The sequence below is a fragment of the Xyrauchen texanus genome, chromosome 11, assembly GCF_025860055.1.
Source record: "Xyrauchen texanus isolate HMW12.3.18 chromosome 11, RBS_HiC_50CHRs, whole genome shotgun sequence".
Lineage (NCBI taxonomy): Eukaryota > Metazoa > Chordata > Actinopteri > Cypriniformes > Catostomidae > Xyrauchen > Xyrauchen texanus.
Window position 1 is genome coordinate 37,740,147 of NC_068286.1, and position 19,045 is coordinate 37,759,191.

Consider the following 19,045-nt stretch of genomic DNA (forward strand, 5'->3'; position numbering starts at 1 on the left):
CACTCTCCCACAGACAACCCTGCTCATGAACTACACGAATCAGCTGGTTCATAGTCCCACCATTTCTTCTGTAAAGTATCTACGTCACAATGTAATACATTTGCATAATGCCCACATAAGGGCTACTTTGGCCCACCCTCAAACAAACATAGTTATAGCCAAGGCCAGGATGAGTTGGGTTAGTGTTGTCGCCATGTCGAGAAGACGCTGTTTTCTTCACTGTGAAAGCAAAACCTCTTTGTTTGGACTTCCAAAGGCAGACGAACAGAAGAATCAGTGGTAGTGCTCGGCTAACTTGCTATGCAATGGTATTGTTTTGGTTAGAGTTTACTATTCAGCTGTGGGCCGGCTTTTACCTAAAACTGTGTAGTCTTGTATAATTATGTAATTACAAGCTGTAATGTTACGGCTGCTTTCCACGGTAGTCCATGACTAATTTGCTCACTAACCGGGAGTAAGCCTCTGTTCTCCCTTCATAGCTCATGGGAAAAAAGTTTGGCTACACTACACCCATTCCAGCAAGAGATGACTAACTTAGATGCACTACATGTCTTTTACTTGAAGCTTTGTTAGGTTCACAATAATCAACAGTGTACTTGTAATAAAACCACAACTTACCACTGTGAATTGTCCTACTCAAGTCATGCTTGCGAAGGTGGTTTGGGTCAATCAGCTTGTTCTTCCAAACTTTCATTATCGGACTCAGAGTCAAACTGGTACAGCAAAAACCGTTGCCACTGTTACCATATACAATAGTGTTTACAGCTGTTAAGGAAGCCCGAAACTCAGTTATAGTAAGGGGCATTACATTTCCAACACACGGTTGACCAATCACAATAGACTAGGCCAGCTGACCAATCAGAGCAGACTGGGCTTTTCTGAAAGGGGGGCTTTAAAGAGACAGGAGGTAAATCAGAGCATTTGAGCAGAGGATTGCACATAATATACATATACAGTAATTGCATCCCAATGTGATATTTTTGTTTTTATAAACTTTCTTTTTTTAATGTATCAAAATCTGCAACAATGTTTGGCATTCAAAATCTAACATTTTGTCTTTCGTTCCTCTGGCTTTCGTCTCCTTTTCTAGATTATTGTACCAAAAATTTGCACGATTCTTTTGCTGCCACGCAAGCACCGATACTTCCTTCAGGAAATGTACAGGTAAATCTTGTTGATACAGTTCTCAAGGGTAATACATACATTAGTGAAATAAACAGACCTTATATCTCATGCAACCTGTCCTCCATCTCACAATGTTCATATATTGAAGCTTCATTAAACATTCAATACTTATCTTTATTCGGATATACTGTTAAAAGGACTAACCATATTAATTAGCCTACTTACACCCCCATTATAGTTAAATGAAGCCTCAGTGGTACAATGTGTTGTGATACATCAGTATTAATTATCTATATTATGGAAAGTTACCACTTCAATATTTATACTATCCCATACAAAAAGATGATGACAGAAAATATACATTCAGGAGAGAAAGGACAAAAAAAAAAAAAAGAAACTTTATTCATGGATGATTATGTTCCCATGTACGAGACTGCCATAAATATTTGCAAGAACGTAAACATCTGATATAATCATGGAAACCAGGTGTTCTGAAATGCCTGTAGAGGGATAACGAGTGACTTAAAGCCCTCTAATTAAATAAATAATACAGTAGCACCTCAAATACACAGTCTTTCAATGTACCTGTTATAATGCATTTATAAATATTTTATAACAGCTGAATTCTGAAACAAAAAATGCAGTTTTTTATGGGTTGAATAGTACCTTCGGATGATGAGAGTGCCATTGGTTGTACAGAAGATTTGATCAAACTTATAAAAAAATATGAATTTAATTTGTACTTATCATTCGTATATGGAGAAAACATGGTAGGACTTATTGTAAGGACCTTAAAGTAATGCCTCCACAAGCCTGATTGACTTAAGGTTTAAGCACACACACCCACCCCAAAATATACACACTCATGCAAAAATGCAGAGTGGCTGTTTGTGAAAACCTTTAATATTTGCTAAAGCATCAGGTGCAGACTCAGCTATTCTACCAGTCTTGCCCAAAGACCTTTTTGCACATGTTAGAGTTCTCCTGGTGTAGAGGGAATTCTGAGCCTGGTACCAGCTGCTTTCTGCTCCTTCCTGAGGAGAAATTCTGTCCAGAGGGCAACTTCTCCTGCTTGGACACCGTCTCACTAGATTGCATGAGAGGCAACAACAGGTTCGTTTTGTTATTAAACACAAGACATAAGGGAGTATGGAATATCATTTTCTGAGCAGAATTATATAATTATTATAATATATAACTATCATGTATAACAAGTGATATACAATAAGCTTTATAGACCTAGGCTATGATAAATAAGAATGATATGCAGTTATTTACAACATAGGCCTGGATGAGAATAAGAGGACCCATACCTGAAGGGGAAAGTTGTTTTGTCCATCTGCATGCAGACAAGGAAGGGGTACTCGGAAAACTGCACAGTGGTGATGAAGTCCAGGGCAGCCTCTGTCTCAAAACTCACCTCCACCCCAGCGCTTACGAAGTCCATATCCACAGTTACGTTACCGATGACAACCAGGGCTCCCCTGCACACACAATCATGGATGAGCTTAGTTAGCACGACTAATACGAACTAACCACTAGGGTCCCCAATGCCCTTGAAACATACTTTGTTATTTGAATACTGTTCAATTTGTAAATCTTACAGCAAATAAAACAAACAAACACACATTTCAATGCTTAAGATTTGTGTAGACCTACTGTTTTTAGTTATCTACTAATTGCCTACCAAAATTTCAGTCTGATTTCATGAAAATTATGTGGTTGTTGTGACATTTTGCAAAATGAAATTATGTGTTCCATTATGCGTATCATGGCAGTTCCAGTGTGAAATATCCACTGTGTGGCGCTAATAGTGCCAAATTGATGAGGTTTTTAAGGTTAATGCTCTATGGAGTTTTAAATAAACCCCAAACCTTAAGCTTAAACTGTTAGTACCATAAAAGCAAATTTGAAATTCTAAACAGAAGAGATTTTAAAGGTTAATGGTCTATCGAGTTTTAAATCAACAAAACCTTCTTACCATAAACTGAGTTGGAAGTGCAACGCTCTATTAGTTGAGTTACCGCGCAAATAGAATTTGCTAAAAAAAAGCTTATAAATGTAGTTGGTAAACAAGTTGTATGCTATAGTAAAAGTGTTTTGATGTCATAAGATAGCATTGTGTGAGAAACAGGGTGAAAAGTAAGTGTTTCTAAATAATCTGCCCTTTTACTCGTGATTTGAGAGTGAATAGAACTTGTTGTTGTTGTAGCACCTCTAGTGTTTATCTCTCCAGGAAACTTCCACAATATGTACAACTGGCCACGTAAATGTCCTTTTGCAAAAATACCAGGTATAGTAACATGATTCTATGAGACCGTGTTACATAAAGATTTATCACCATTTCAGCATCTGCTGAGTCAGTTTTGGTGCTTGAGCTCACATATCACATGAGACTGTCTGGCTCCATGCTTCCAACCTCCACCTTAAATGATCTTTTCAACATGGCCACCCCTGACAAGTGGGCATGAGTGGAGGAATGCTAATCTTGTGCGCCCGAGAAAGCTGTGGTTTATACTAATCCTATACATAGCCTGCCATTCTGTCTGACTATGTGTGTCTGTATGTAACTATCTGTCTGTTTCCCCACAAGTACACGTGTTTATGTATTAGGTTGTCTGTCTGTCAGCGTGTCTTTGTCCGTCTACTTTTCATAGAAGGTAAAGCTTGCCTCCCTGATCCATTCACCTGCCCCTGCCTGTCCTGTGGATTGGCAGATACAGAAAACCAGATGCCACCTAGAAATACCCATCGTAAAACAAAGATTAGCAAAACCATAACGCTAAATGTGAAACTAAAAGACGTTCACGCAAAACAAAGTTTCACAATGGTAGTGTAGAAATAAAGCTGTCTTTAACACCATTAAGTCATGTTGCTCGATTAGTGCTTCAGTTGTAAAGATGAAAATTTGTAAGTAGTCATTTAGCAGACTTTATTTATTTCAAAACAGTTTACAATTCACTTGTTACAGGGTCTATCTCCCTGGAGAAACCTGGGGGAACATACTGATTGCATTGTGAATTTGGCAACAGTAGGTTAACTGTTGAATTCTGCCTGTGTTTACCGGAATTCTAATCACTGCCCCCAGTGGCCGAAGAAATCTCCACAATCGAGCATTTTTAGTTGATGTAATGCAGTCAACAAGAATGCATATTAAAGGAATGTTTCAGTATATTCAATACTAGTTAAGTTCAATCAAAAGCATTTGTGGCATAGCCTAATGATATAACATTGATAGCCTAATTATTTCGACTTGCCTCTCCTTTTCTTTAAAAAAAGCAAAAATCGAGGTTACAGTGAGGCTACAAATTTTGGCCAAATTTAGAGGGTTTAAGTGGAAATTTGAAGCTTATAATTTTATAAAAGCACTTACATTAATTCTGTTAAAACTCATGTATTATTTGAACTGTTAATGTTAATTTTTAATGTTATAGCTTTACACAGAAAAGGTTAGTAAGGGATTTTATCACAATGAAATCATGTTTACACGCATATTGTTTATGTCTTGTGGCTAGACTTTTGAAACAGTGAGTATTTTAACGTTTCAAAATTGGCACCCATTCACTTCCATTGAAAGTGCTTCACTGTAATCTCCATTTTTGCATTTTTTAAAGAAAAGGAGGGGCAAGTCAAAATTATTTTTGTGGTAATCAACATTTTGCCACAAATGCTGTCGATTGAGAGTAACTTGTATTGAACACAAAATATTCCTTTTACTCTTCATCCTAATCCAAACCCTAAACCTAACGTCAAAGAAGCAAATGTATACGTTTTAAGCGAAAATGCAACTTCTGAATCACGCTCACCATTGTTTATGTGACCGTGATTAAGGACCAGAACCTTTCTGTCGACTGATACTTACACTAGGTTCATTAGCGCTTGTGTGAAATGTGATCACGCTTAAACTGATGTCTGATGGGGGATGGCGCTTCTCAGTTATTCAGCTAAAAGGGGTTGAATTGGGGGTGTATGAACTTTGTGTTTGTGGTTAAGTGCTTAACTCAAGAGCATAATGGTGATGATGGCGATAAAGGCTCATGGTTTGCTCTTTGTAGAGACTGATTACTAGCTCTGAGTTTTAACAACCAGATGATTTCAACAGCATACAAGGAAAAATAAATGTACCCTTAAATCCTGATATTTATTCTTACTTCTTCCATTGCTCTATTTTTCCATCTGTCTCGTATCAGCCAAGATGCCTTTGATAGCATCCACAAACAAACAGTGAGAGGGCAGGTGCAGATGTGGCTAAAGATGAGGATTAGCAGCATCAAATCTCTTGGAAGGACAATTGATGTTATATTAAGAGGCACAGTCTCATATTTACGACAGGTATTTTGAAAATCTAGAGAAGAAAAACATCTGGCAATTGAGTTCTATGTACATAGATGTGCAGTTTTAAAAGGCTGAACATTGTGAGTTGTGAGATTGATAAAGAATTCCTACACAAGACAAGATTTGATAATTTTATGAAATAAATGTGAGTGGTGCGTGCCAATCAAAATCACGGCTACACATTGTGTGCAGTTAAAACGGCACTTCCGTCAGCTGAAAAATGTCAAAAGTTTCCATGTAGTAAAACCTGTTAGTGTTCAGTTTGGGATGATACTACTCTTTTTAAAATTCATACACTAGATGGTCGAGGTCATAGTGTATAGTGTGTCATTTGAAACACAGTTTATGATATTCTGGTCCATACACAACTGCATGGCAGTTTTCCCACCCATTTTGTCATCTGGCTATCGTAAATCATCTCTACACAATAAGCTGAATGATTTGAGGTATCATACATGTCCTTAAGCAATATGTGTGGGAAAAGACGAATCCCTGATGTCAGTTGGTTGTTTAAAGGGATAGTTCACCCAAAATTAACATTGTCTCATCATTTACTCACCCTCATGCCATCCCAGATGTGTATGACTTTCTTTCTTCAGCAGAACACAAGATTAAGATTTTAAGAAGAATACATCAGCTCTGTAGGTCAATACAATGCAAATGAATTAGTTCCAAAATCTTGAAGCTCCAAAATGCACATAAACAGAGAATAAAAGTAATCCACATGACTCCAGTGGTTAAATTAATATCTTCTGAAGTGATATGAAAGGTGTGAGTGAGAAACAGATCAATATTTAAGTCCTTTTTTACTATCACTCTCCACTTCCAAGTTTGCCTTTACATTCTTATTATTTTTTGGTGATTCACATTCTTCGTGCATACTGTACATCCACAACCTGGGAAGGGAGGAGACTGGTAAAAACGTATTATTGTTTTGTTTCTCACCCACACATATCATATTGTTTCAGAAGATGTGTAATTAACCACTGGAGTCATATGGATTACTTTTATGCTGACTTAATGTCCATTTTGAAGCTTAAAAATGTTGGCACACATTCATTTGCATTGTGTTGGCTAACAGACCTGAGATATCCTTCTAAAAATCTTTGTTTGTGTTCCACAGAAGACAGAAAGTCATACACATCTGGGATGGCATGAGGGTGAGTTAATGATGTGAGAATTTCCATTTTTGAGTGAACTATCCCTTTAAATCCCCAAGCAAGAGCATAAGTGATGTTTGTTTTACCTGTTGTTGACGCTGGTCTTAGACTCTCTGTACCACAAGCTGAACTCCATCCCACCAGAAATATCAATGGCCAGGCTGCCTTGGAACTCAGCACTGGCTCTTAGACCAGACTGCAGTGGAATAACCTTAGAGAAAGGAGTCAAAAAATCAGTTATGAACAGATAAATATGGAGATCTTTTCTTTAGGCGGTGCTATGTAATGAACTTCACTAAAAATGTAAGGAAACTTTTAATATAATATAATAACTTATGTCAAATCTTATATGAAATGCGATGAGTACATTGAGGTGAATGCCATACCTGTGAGTGATCTGAGAGCAGAATAAGGCCCTTCACCACATTGATTGGGTCTCCAGACATGGAGAACATCTTGGACATCAGGTCACTGTAGCCTTTGAAGAAGGTCACTGGGCGGAGCTGCACGTCAAACAGCAGAGCAGACATCCCAGCAAAGGACTCGAGATCTTCTTCCCCCTCATCCGCTGTGGCTGCAATCAGAGACTCCAGACCCTGGGCTTCGATTGTCACCTGAGATCAGCATGGAAGAAAGTAATTGGTGGTGATGGTAAACTCCAGTTTAAAGTTGTTCAGCATTGTGTTATACTGATGGCTACCTGAAGGCCATGAAGGAAGGCATCTTTGTTCTGAGCATAAATGTTCATGTTGCTTCTCCTCAGGACGCCAGAACCAGAGTATAAGATGTCCAAATTGTAAGTGGAAGTGACATCAGCAGTTTCTGTTGGAAGATATGATTTGAACTTTAAGGTAAACCTCCTTAGTCCATTCGCATAGAGAAGTAATAGCATACATTCCATCAACAAATTGCACCATTTGAGATGTTAATTATCCATTGTCCAAAGCACAAAGTGTGCTGGATGAGTTTCGCTCCAAACTTTTAATACATAGGGTAAGGGGTTTTGACTACATCTTCATCACAGGACATCTTCAATACTCCCTTGCAGTGTTAATATAAGGTTTAGTATAAAACAGAAGTATCATAGGCCAAAGTTTAAAAGTCAGAAGTCACTTACTTGCCATGAAGCCTGAATAAGCAGAGGAAGACCCAGTCTTTGAGAATCTGTCATAGTTGTGGGAAACCATGTCCTTCATAACTTGCTGTACCATTATGCTGCAAACCAGAAAATATTCCAGAAAATGAACAACTTGGTGACTAGCTGCAGGACCAAAGATATACACTTTTCTTTATCCATTCGTATACAGAATACCAAAAAAAAAATATTGTAACCTAATATTTTGATGTTGGCAAATAGTCTATGGACATGTTATGTGTCAACTACTCATTTACATGTTTTGTAAATTATTATTGTGGTGAGAAAACTGAAGACTCTGCCAATGTGTGAGGAAAGTGATATACTTGTGTGCATGAGACCCACCGGGCTGGCTTCTCAAAGCGCAGTATGTCTTGGACTTTAGACAGCATGTATTTATTCATCTCATGTGGCAGGTGTCCAATGGACAGCAGGAGGTTCTTTACATCCATATAGGATGGATTACTGCTCATAATTACATCAGCTGCTGCGGCACGAACATTCTTTTCATATACACGCTGATTCTGATGGTAAATGCGGTTCAATGTCTTTTTCACCTGTGGGAAAGACAGCATTACATGTTTTCTGCTTAAAGGAATAGTTCACCCATAAATGAAAATTCACTTATAATTTACTCACCATCATGTGGTTCCTAAGCCATATAACTCACTTGCTTTTGCAGAAAAGAACACATTTGTGAGACTGCTTTCCAAGCAGTTACTATGTACTTTTTTGTTAATTTACCTCTGCTGTTATAAGCGCAGGGTCGTATCTCTGCAAAGCTGTGATGGCAATGGTGCTAAACCCTCCCACCGCCGACTCTGCATATTTGGTTAGAAGAGGAATGGACTCTGGCAGGAGAGCGTTCTTCAGTGCTAACAGGTACATCTGCACCTCTGACTCCACTTGGGTGCTGTCAGGCCCTGCCAGCAACAGCTCCTTCACTTTCACCACCGTCTGCACATCAGAAACGAGAAATACAATCAGCCAGCTTGAATGATTCAACAGAGATTGATTCATTGGGATTAAGTTAAAGGAATAGTTCACCTAAAAATAAAAATTCTGTCAGCATTTACAGTACTTACCCTTATGTCTTTCCAAACCTGTATGACTTTATGGAACACTAAAGATGCTAAGCAGAATGTTAGGGATGACAGCCTCAGTCACCATTCACACTCATTGCATTTTTCCCATGCAATGACAGAAGATGGTGACTGAAGCTGTCTTTCTACCTAACATCTCCTTTTATGTTATACTAAAGAATTTAAGTCATGACTGAAACAGTGTAAAGTAGGGGTGATCATGTTATCCCTTTAAAATTGATTCAGAGGGCCATGGATACAAGTAGCAATTTCATAAAATGAATCTAATAGAAATTTGAATAATAATATAATGTATGTGGACTCACTGGTAGCTCACATCCTCCGTTGAGACAAAGTTTCCTGATTAGAGCACCCATGATGATCACAACTGACTCCTTAATGTCTGTACTGCCAATCTTTCCTTGAGATACGTCCTATGGAGGGAATATAGCAGAGATTTTAGGATATTTCATTAAATGATAAACAAAACAATCTAAACACATTTAAAAACTGTTATCACAATTGTTTACATTGGTAACACTTTACAATAAGGTAGTATTCGTAAACATTACCTACATTACAATTCTTTCAAAGCGGTTATTAATCTTGGTTCAATAACATTTTATAACATATCCAAGAAAATGTTTAACATTAAAAGTTGTAGATGTTAACGCATTATGAACTTAGATGAAATAACTATGAACAATTAAAAAATGCATTAACCAAGATTAAAGGGATAGTGCACATAAAAAAATGACAATTCACTCATTTACTCAGCCTCAGGTCATCCCGACTTTCTATTTTCTGCAGAACACAAACAACCTCTGTAGGTCCATACAATGCAAGTGAATGGTGACCAAACCTTTAAGCTCCAGAAAGCACATAAAGGCAGCATAAAAGTAATCCAAATGACACCAGTTATTGAATCCATGTCTTCATAGGCGATCGAATCAGTTTTGGGTGAAAACAGACCAAAATATAACTCCTTATTGCATTTTATGTACCTACAGAGCTGAGATATTCTTCTAAAAATCTTCATTTGTGTTCTGTAGAAGAAAGTCATACACATCTGGGATGGCCTGAAGAGAAAATTTTCATTTTTGGATGAACTATTCCTTAAATAATATAAATGTTTTTTTTTTTTTCATTGTTAGTTTATGATACCTAAACTCCATGTGCATGAGAGCATTTAAATGTGTGACTAACATTTCAACAAAGATTTTAGGTATACATCAGACTCCGCTTAATTAAAAAAAATCTGCAGTCAGATTGGGAAATCTGACTGCAGATTAAATGGCAGCAATTACAGAAAATTCAGTGGTATGGCAATATTTTGGACATGGTACCATTGTAATACCATATTTTTGGTAATAACATGGTATGCTTTGAGTAACTTGGAGTACCATTAAATATCATGCAATATGAATATGGTAATCATTCAGTAGCATGGTATTTCAAAAGAACCATGGTATTAATACTAATAGAGATCTTACCAGCAGTGACTGTAGCATGGGCTCTGTAGGGTGGGAGGCAAAGCCACATGCATACAGGAAGCGCTCCTGTAGGACTAAACCTTCCTTCTTACTAAAGTCCAAGAACTCCAGAATGGCTGAGAAAGATGCTGGAGTCTGAGCGGATGTCACTGCATCCACCAACTGAGGCCTAGAGTGAGAAAGAAAAAGGTGACATGTTTAGGAAAGGGACAACAATAATGGCTTCTACCCAATTCACATGCTTGTACTAAGCACTTAATGTAGCTGGTGATAGCAAAACACATACTTTTGAGTATGCATAACACAGTTCTTGATACCACACAGACACCTTTGTAGCATACTCTTTTCATTTGCATGTAGCATTAGCATCTAGCTAAATTCAGGCTTCATTACCATTTTGGATAGGTAGTATGCAAATTAGAACATTTAAATGGTAAATGGTCTGCACTTATATAGTGCTTTTTTAACCTTAGTGGTATTCAAAGTGCTTTACACTCAGTCTCATTCACACACACACACACACACACACACACACACACACACACACACACACTCACACTACAATGATGGCAGAGCTGCCATGCAAGGCGCTAGTCTGCCATTCGGAGCAACTTGGAGTTTAGTGTCTTGCCCAAAGAAACTTCTGCATGTGGACTCGTGTGGGCCAGGGATCTAACCACCAACCCTGCGATTAGTGGCCGACCCACTCTACCACCTGAGCCACAGCCGCCCCAATATTTATTTAGAGGAAGTGGAGAAGAACAGGAAAAAAAATATCCAAAGTGATGCGTGTACATATGAGAAAGAGGGAGATCAAATTAAATTAACAGTGTGGTCTTACAATGCAGTCTTGCTGCAGTTGCGCAGTACAGTCTGGATCTCTGTTTTGCTGGCTTTGCGTAGGCTGTGTAGGAGCAAGAGGAAACTTCGTGGGGCTGTCACTTTAGCGAGTGAGTCCGGCTCAAGCTGAGACCTCACAGCCTTCCATGTGTCCATCAACTATTGTATAACACAACAAGCCAATACCAATATACATCAGAATGACCATAAACACATACGTGACCTTAAAGGTGCACTCATTAAATCTTATGCTAATTGCTAAACTTTGAATTGTAACGAAATATCAATCGTGATTCGCACACCTGGCCCCTAATCAGACTAATTAGCCCTCGAGAGGGATAAGGGCCGACCGAAGATGGTATTGCGACAGAGAGAGAGAGATTTACGGACAGCTGCCCGACACCTGTGTGTGTGTTTGTCTTTTTGGTTGAGTTTATAATTAAAATATTATTTATATTGTCGGTTGCCAGTTCTCGCTTCCTCCTTTCCCTTAATCCCTTTACACTGGTGCCGAAACCCGAGAAGGAGGAGGGATGTGCCTTAGTAGAGTCCTCGCCACTACCATCCACCCCAACGGAGCAGCCACGGCCATCTACCAGGGGACGGAGAAGCCTGATCGCCTGAGAGCGGACTAACAGCCTATGACCGCGAAGGGAGAAGGGGCTCCTAGCCGACCGCCTGGAGCGGACAGGGCCGCTGCCAGGGGCGGGGGAGACCCCTACTAGCCGCTAAACGTGGCGGGGTCATGATGACCGCGAGCAGGAAGGGGCTCCCGGCCGACCGCCTGGAGTGGGAGAGCCGCTACCAGGGGCGGGGGAGACCCCTTCTGTTTCCCGAGAACGTGACAGGGTGTTCCATCCACCAGGGGCTGGAAGGCTGCCTCCGATCAACCTGGGGAGGTGCAGCTGTCATCCATTAGAGGGTGGAGGAGTGGCCGAGGACCAAGCTACGGCATATCAGAGAACCGGCAAGTAAGTGTTTTTTTTTTCCTCTCCCTCTCCTCTCTCTCTCCCACTGCTGCTCCGTGTTGGCCTTTCCCTCTCTTTTTTAAATGTTATGTTAATTTGGCCTGATCGCCGTTACAGCGTGTAGGTGCCACATTTTTTTTTGTTTCCCTCCCCTTGGAAAAGAGGGGGGGCGGGGTGTACGTCATGCCGGGGGCTCCCCGGCCTGACAGAACAAGGGAGGAATGTGGCAGGGCGGAGGTCAGGAGATTAGGACCCCCTAATCAGCCCTCAAGAGTGATAAGGGCCGACCGAAGAAGGCAGTGCAACAGAGAGAGAGATTTACGGGCAGCTGTCCGACACCTGTGTGTATGTTTATCTTTTTGGTTGAGTTTATAATTAAAATATTATTTATATTGTCAAGCCGTTTCTCGCCGCCTCCTATCCCTTTACAGTAGTATTTTTGAAAAGTCTGTTTAAATTGATGACATACACTTAACATGAGATTAAGATTTCTAAGAGGAAAAAGAAGCTTTATTCTACATATGGGGCTGGGTGCACATTCATGAGCATCGCCACGTTGAGATTACGTGACCAGCCGAATATTACTTGCTTTGTCTCAATAATAATCCCTTGTAATTGTATGCTTTCACTCACAGAATTAATTAAACATGGCTAACTGTAAATGCGCATTTTTACATTGACATCGGTAACTACGAACTTCTATTTTTCACTGATTCTTGGGATAAGGGGCAAAACATGTCCTCTTTATGTTACAAATCAAGAAATGTATAATACTACAAATACTGAAAGTTCAATCTAATGGAAATGTGTATACTCAGGGCATTCATTACTTATATTTTTAAATAATTTAATTAAAAACATTTTAATGGGAGCTATATACTTGGAAGCACATGTACTGTAACTTGACCAAGAGGTCACAGTGTTAAACTACCAAACAAAGTGTATAGAAATGCAACAAATTCTTACAAATAAATGTCAAATGAAAGGTAGGGATCTGTAAGATATCAAACAATACATAAAGTAAACTTGAAATCATATTTTCTAAAAAAATAAAATAAAAAAATAAAACTGCCTGTCAATTTTACATAAAACAATTTTGAAGTCTCTGTGGTCACAGCTTCAACATGTCAGCATGTCATCCGATTGTGATCATTTCTGTTAAGAATTGTGGAATAATTTGGGCATTTTAGTTTAGGTCATAGAGGCAGCTTTAACTGAGGACAAAAACCAAATGGCTCCAGTGCACAACACATGGTTAAGATGGAAAAATATTCAATTTTGTCAACTTCAGAATAGTGTTAAAACATTTTTTAATTAAAACAAAAATTATGATCACTTAGCTACTTTACTGAACACTATTATTAGATAATTAAAGACTTCAAATTAAAACAGCAGGTTTTTAGTGTGTCTGACAGAGTTGACACAAATTAAATTAAAATTTCAGTTATGAAGTGAATTAATGTCAATTAAAAAAAAAAGAAAAAAGCTTCTTTATAAAAACCTGTTTCCTTATATGATCAATTAGCTGAGACCTTTGTCTACAAATACAGTGTATCCATTTCAAATTAATTTAGTATATATATATATATATATATATATATATATATATATATAAAAAGATTTAATGAGACAAGGGGCAAAACATTAATCAGTGTTTTGCTGATTCTGCATCTATGCTACAATGTGTCAGCGCAACATAAACACGAATTATCTTATTATGTTACTGTTATCATCAGTATGCACAGTTAATGAAGCTTACATTTGGGCATCCTTTGCATTTGACTTTGACTTTCTCCCCTATGACTCCGACAGAGATGAGTTTGTCATTCAGAGATTTCACCACGCTTGCAGCATCCTTACCAGCCATTTCTCTTGTGCCAACCTCAGTCTTTTTAAGTGTCAGTGACTGCCTGTGGGGAGCCATGAGAGTTTAATCAGTCAGTTTCCTTGACTGATTAACTGATTCATTCTTTAATTCATTCATCTCTTTTCTTTTCTTATTTCCTTCCTTATTTCTCTGGTACCTGGACAGGACTTTTGTTGCGGTCGTACGGCGAGCATTGGCGGACAAAATGTGTGATTCCTCCACATCAGCAGACTTAATGATGCCATTCTCCAGAGTGATAACTGTTACAGAAGTACACTTTCCACTGATACCCAACACCTATGAAGAGAGTTGGGGAGGTGAGGCCTTAAACTGTGAATTAAATTATGTTTAATGAGGGCAGATGAGAAAAGAGTGTTTCTTCTTACTGGGCTGTGGGTTGTGAATCCTGTCTCCTGTGTTTTGCAGGTCTCCAAGTGTTTTGTGCGGATCACCTGATTTTTAGTAGCCTTGTACTCAACTAAACATTTCCCTGAAGTATCAGCCTGCAGATGAAAGGCATACATTAGTCGTCCATTACAGATTAAAATATCAATCAACCAATCAGTATCTTCTTAATGCACACCCAAAATGTACAGTATTTTGCATCGATTTACAAATATCCCTTAAAGGGGTAGCTCACCCAAAAAATGTTAATGTTATCATTCATTCATTAACATCCTAATGTTTTTCTATACACATATGACATTCTTCTGTGAAACAAAAAAGGACATTTTAGTCACCATTCTCTTTCTTTGCATTTTTTTTCTCTCTCCATACAATCAAAGTGAATGCTATCATTCTGGCTTACATCTCCACATAGGAGTTTGGACCTACATGAGGGTGAGTAAATGATTACAGAATTTCATTTTTTTGGGTGAACTATCTCTAAGTTTAACCAAGCCTCTCTGAATTTGGTTTTGACTGGTGGAGAACTTAAACTCATGTCAGACTTTACCTCCATCATTTTCCCAGACTTTAACTGGATCATTAGCATACTGGCCACACCTCTCTTCAAGTTTTTGATGTTGGCAGGCTCCCCCTTATTGGCATAAATGCTTCTCAGCTGAGGAGAGTCGCATCACACAATGAGTCAAACCACTATTTTGAAAGTTCAGGATGAATAATTCTCTAACTAATATTAATACATTTTATGTAGGGAAAACGTAACTACTGATCCAACATTGTTTTGCGTGCTTTAGATGTTTGATTAGTAATATAATGTATATAAAACTGGAAAGTCTTTCTTACCTTGCCCATCTTCCAAAGCAATATGAACGGGCTCTGAAGCACTTCAAGCTTGTCTTTACCCAAAATGCTTTCTGGTGAGCTGCCATGGAAGATGTTGTTTTTGCGGGAGCGCTTAGCAGCACTCTCAATTTGAACATTTGAGATCTGAAAACAGGACAGGAAAACATGTTACAGTATGTTACTTTTCTACTAAATCATGAAGAATAAGAAATACTGGTTCAGAATGGGATTCTAGCTTAATACTTATTGAATAATGTGCTGTATACACTTTTTACTATCTACGATTAAATGTTTATTTTTTTTGTATGCTGCATTATCACATGACCTCATCATATTGCATGTATGTGGTGTCCAATTATCAACATGGAAATTATTATTTTAAAATAAATTAAATATTATTTGTGTAAAAATGGCTTAACATTTGGCAGTTTGATTAAATTTTTTTTTACTCTAATTACAGTACATTCATCATACAGTACACTAGTGTGCAGTGTGTTCTAGTTGTGTACTACACATTCTGGCACATACAGTAGGTCATCCGGGTGTTCTATGCATACTAAATAATTAGCATACTGTGCACAGTAAACATATTATATAATACACAAATTGAAGTAGTATGTTAGTCTGCTATTCTGAACACAGCCATTGTCATTGTCATCTGAGATGTTCAACTGTATTTGCTTCCCCCCACCTGCACTCGAAGTAGCTGCTCATCCTGGTTCTCTGGGTTCCTCCAGATAAGGCTGATGTCCACATCACAGTTTATCCTGAATCCAACATTCCCTCTAGTGGATCCCGTTGGCCTGTTCAGCCCGACCTCAGCGCTGTAGCTGTATCTGTAGAGTTTGTCATTATCCAGCCGAGGTCCAGCGCTTGCACCTGAAAAAACACAAAAAAAATCTCCTGCTGTGATGCATTCTAGGTTATCAACTGCTGACTGCAGGTCAGTGGCATTGTTTACCTATATTAGTGTAACTCAAGGCAGTGTAAGACTTAGCTGGTCTAGGACCAGAGGGGAATGTGAAAGGAAAGAGGCATGCAGGAAATGTATTGAGTGTCTCCTAAAAATCACAAATGCTTTAAACCCATTCACAAAGAGGGCTACACTTACTCTTACCATGGGTTTTATTGATTTAATGCACTGGGTTTATATCTATATGCATCTTAGTGAATAAGAAAGCAAGTTTAAGAGGCACTCCTATGGTCTTTCACTGAATGATTGGATTAGAAATACAGTAGGAAAACAAATGCAGCTCTATTGTAGGTGGGCCTCAGATAACAGCACACAGTGCACTATGAGCTATTAATCCTCTGGACAGTTATTGGTATCATATTCAACACTTACTTTAGTCTCATTTCATGACTCACCCTCAGTTTTGTAAGTCTGGAAGTTTTAGACTAGACTCATGACACATTCAAGGTAAATTTGGCATAAATCAAGGTAATTCCTGAAATAAGGGGCCATGAAATTCAAAAAATTCAAGTCAAAAAGTAGCATGTTAGTAACTCAAATAGTTATTTTAGTCTGCATCTTAGACTACAGTCAGGACATATAAGTTCATTTTGCATCAATGAAAGTAATTATTGATGTTAGGGGAAAAAAATTACATATCAAAAAGTTAATAGCTTGTTGTAATTTAATGCTCTGTACAAATATAGGTTGTATGAACATTGTGTTATAAAGTAATCTAAAATGACCACTCTCATTTCTGGCAGTATTTCAGGCCTGACCTGTAAAAACTGACGTGTCACATTCGGATTGCATCACCTTGACTGATTCCGAGATTATACCGAGATTTATGTCCTGCAGCAACTTTTATTTTTCATTAAAACTTATAGAGAATCATTAACAAATAAAACTAGAAATTAAAAAAAAAAAAAAAGTTAAATACTTTAATGATGCCAAAACCTACTACTGAGTATCCTATTGGTTTGCAGTGATTAACTCAAGCTGGGCACAGAATGAATGAAAAGTAGGCCTAGACCAGATGATTAATAAATTGCCAAATAAACAAATTTTCCAGATACCCCCATGCACCAACTAAGTCATTTTTACACTAATATTTGCCTAAGCCTCAAATATGATCATTAATTTCATTTTTTTTTAAACTCTTAACAAATTTGCCAGCTTCAAACAAGCAATTCTGTGGGAATAGCCTTAAACAGAAATGATTCCAAACACGTTTTACTCCTTAGATTTAATATAATCACTTACCTAGAGATGAGGAACTTAAAAAGGAGGTCACACATAGTAAAACTCCAGCAAGCTGCCGCAGCATGGTTAGCTCGCTGTGTAGTCTGTGCGTTAAAGGTCTAGGGGCCAAAGAAAGGACGGGTGCCAGGATCCTTCAGCTCTGTCTGTGTTTATCTGGATTCGGGGGGCAGAATCCAAACTCCACGCTCCAGTACTAAGTACGAGATAACGGCTAATAATTAACCGGCAGGGTTGACTGAGATTTGTCGAATTAACGCTGCTCAAGAGAAAGACGTGGTTTGATTTGTATAGTAGTATTGGGTCCCAATGGCTTTATCCCGGTATTCCTCCTCCTAGAGTGCATCAATCATCGCACAGTGAAAGCGCGTGGAATCTCCGTTGGTGTGAATGGATGTGTCTCTCTTAATCACAATGATCAAACGCTCGTTCAAAGATTAGGCCACATTTATTTACTTTTTTGAGCCACAGTAGGCTATTTAAATTTAAACCAAATCATAAACAAAATGCAACAATTGTTGAGTCTTTTGACAGGTGCTTGAGTTGGTTGGGCTTTTATGACGGAGGCAAAACTGAATGATGGAACCATTATGTGGATGATGTGGTGGATGATCTTTGATGCATGATGTGATTGCGAGCGTGCGTAACCATATAAGCGAGTCATTTGTATTTTACTGCGGGACCTTTCACCTAGTTCTCAGTTGTAGCCTGGTTATATGATCACAGCTAGCATCACTTTTTCTCGTAGAGCACAAAGATGGGGAATTCATTTTAGCAGTACAGTAGCTACAAGGCCTTTCAAAAGAAGAGCATAGCGATTTGTTAGGCTTTCTGTTCATTTGGACACGCGAAAAAACAAGGGATTGATTAAATCAGGTTAAACGAATCGGTTACCTAACGTAACCTCGGTTCTCTCTAGACGAGGGAACGAGTATTGCGTAAGCTAGCTTACGCTACGGGAAAGATTCATCTTTTCTGAGATATTGAAGCCAAAAAATTATCCTTAATTTTGTATCATTTGTCAACGCAGTGCAGCAACTGCAGACCTTGAGCGGGCTAGCTAGCGAGCAACTGCTGCAGCCTATAGACGAACTTGGGCGAACTCACGTCCAATGAGAGGCGTTCGCGCGCTTACTGCATCAAAGCCCGCCAAAATGGGCGTGGCTAGAGTGCATATAAGCGTAGTTCGTAGGCTGGAACCCTGGTTTTCATTAAATGAAGCGAAAGTCGCTCGTGGTGCGAGCACGGCCGGCTACGCAATACTCGTTCCCTCGTCTAGAGAGAACCGAGGTTACGTTAGGTAACCGATTCGTTCTCTTACGAGAGGTTCTCTCGTATTGCGTAAGCTAGCTTACGCTACGGGAACCCATTGTCAACGCCGTGCGCGCCAAGCATCCACTGCATGAACCCCGGGGGTGGGGGGACCCGGGGGAGCCCTTGTGAGTGGGGAAATAATATTTGGCCGGCAAGAGTGCGGGCCAGTGTGTGTGTAATACATAAGCACATCGTGGGAAGGGAACGACAGAGCGGCGGTGCCGGTCTGTGTGGAATGAGTCCCATCAGTGCAGCTCACCAGGGGA

At 38.9% G+C, this 19,045-nt stretch overlaps 1 protein-coding gene across 1 annotated transcript; it reads right to left on the reverse strand.

The window, feature by feature from the left end:
• Positions 1-1,019: 1,019 nt before the first annotated feature.
• Positions 1,020-17,610, reverse strand: LOC127651173 (microsomal triglyceride transfer protein-like). The gene is made up of 18 exons (XM_052136881.1): positions 17,469-17,610; positions 15,945-16,132; positions 15,254-15,397; positions 14,961-15,068; positions 14,392-14,508; positions 14,163-14,302; positions 13,898-14,048; positions 11,172-11,329; positions 10,331-10,499; positions 9,164-9,271; positions 8,500-8,712; positions 8,101-8,312; positions 7,738-7,835; positions 7,321-7,442; positions 7,007-7,234; positions 6,707-6,831; positions 2,439-2,609; positions 1,020-2,212 (listed from the first exon to the last, which is right to left on the reverse strand). Exons 1-18 carry the CDS (start codon positions 17,530-17,532, stop codon positions 2,065-2,067), a joined length of 2,664 nt encoding a protein of 887 aa, XP_051992841.1. The 5' UTR covers positions 17,533-17,610; the 3' UTR covers positions 1,020-2,064.
• Positions 17,611-19,045: the final 1,435 nt, after the last annotated feature.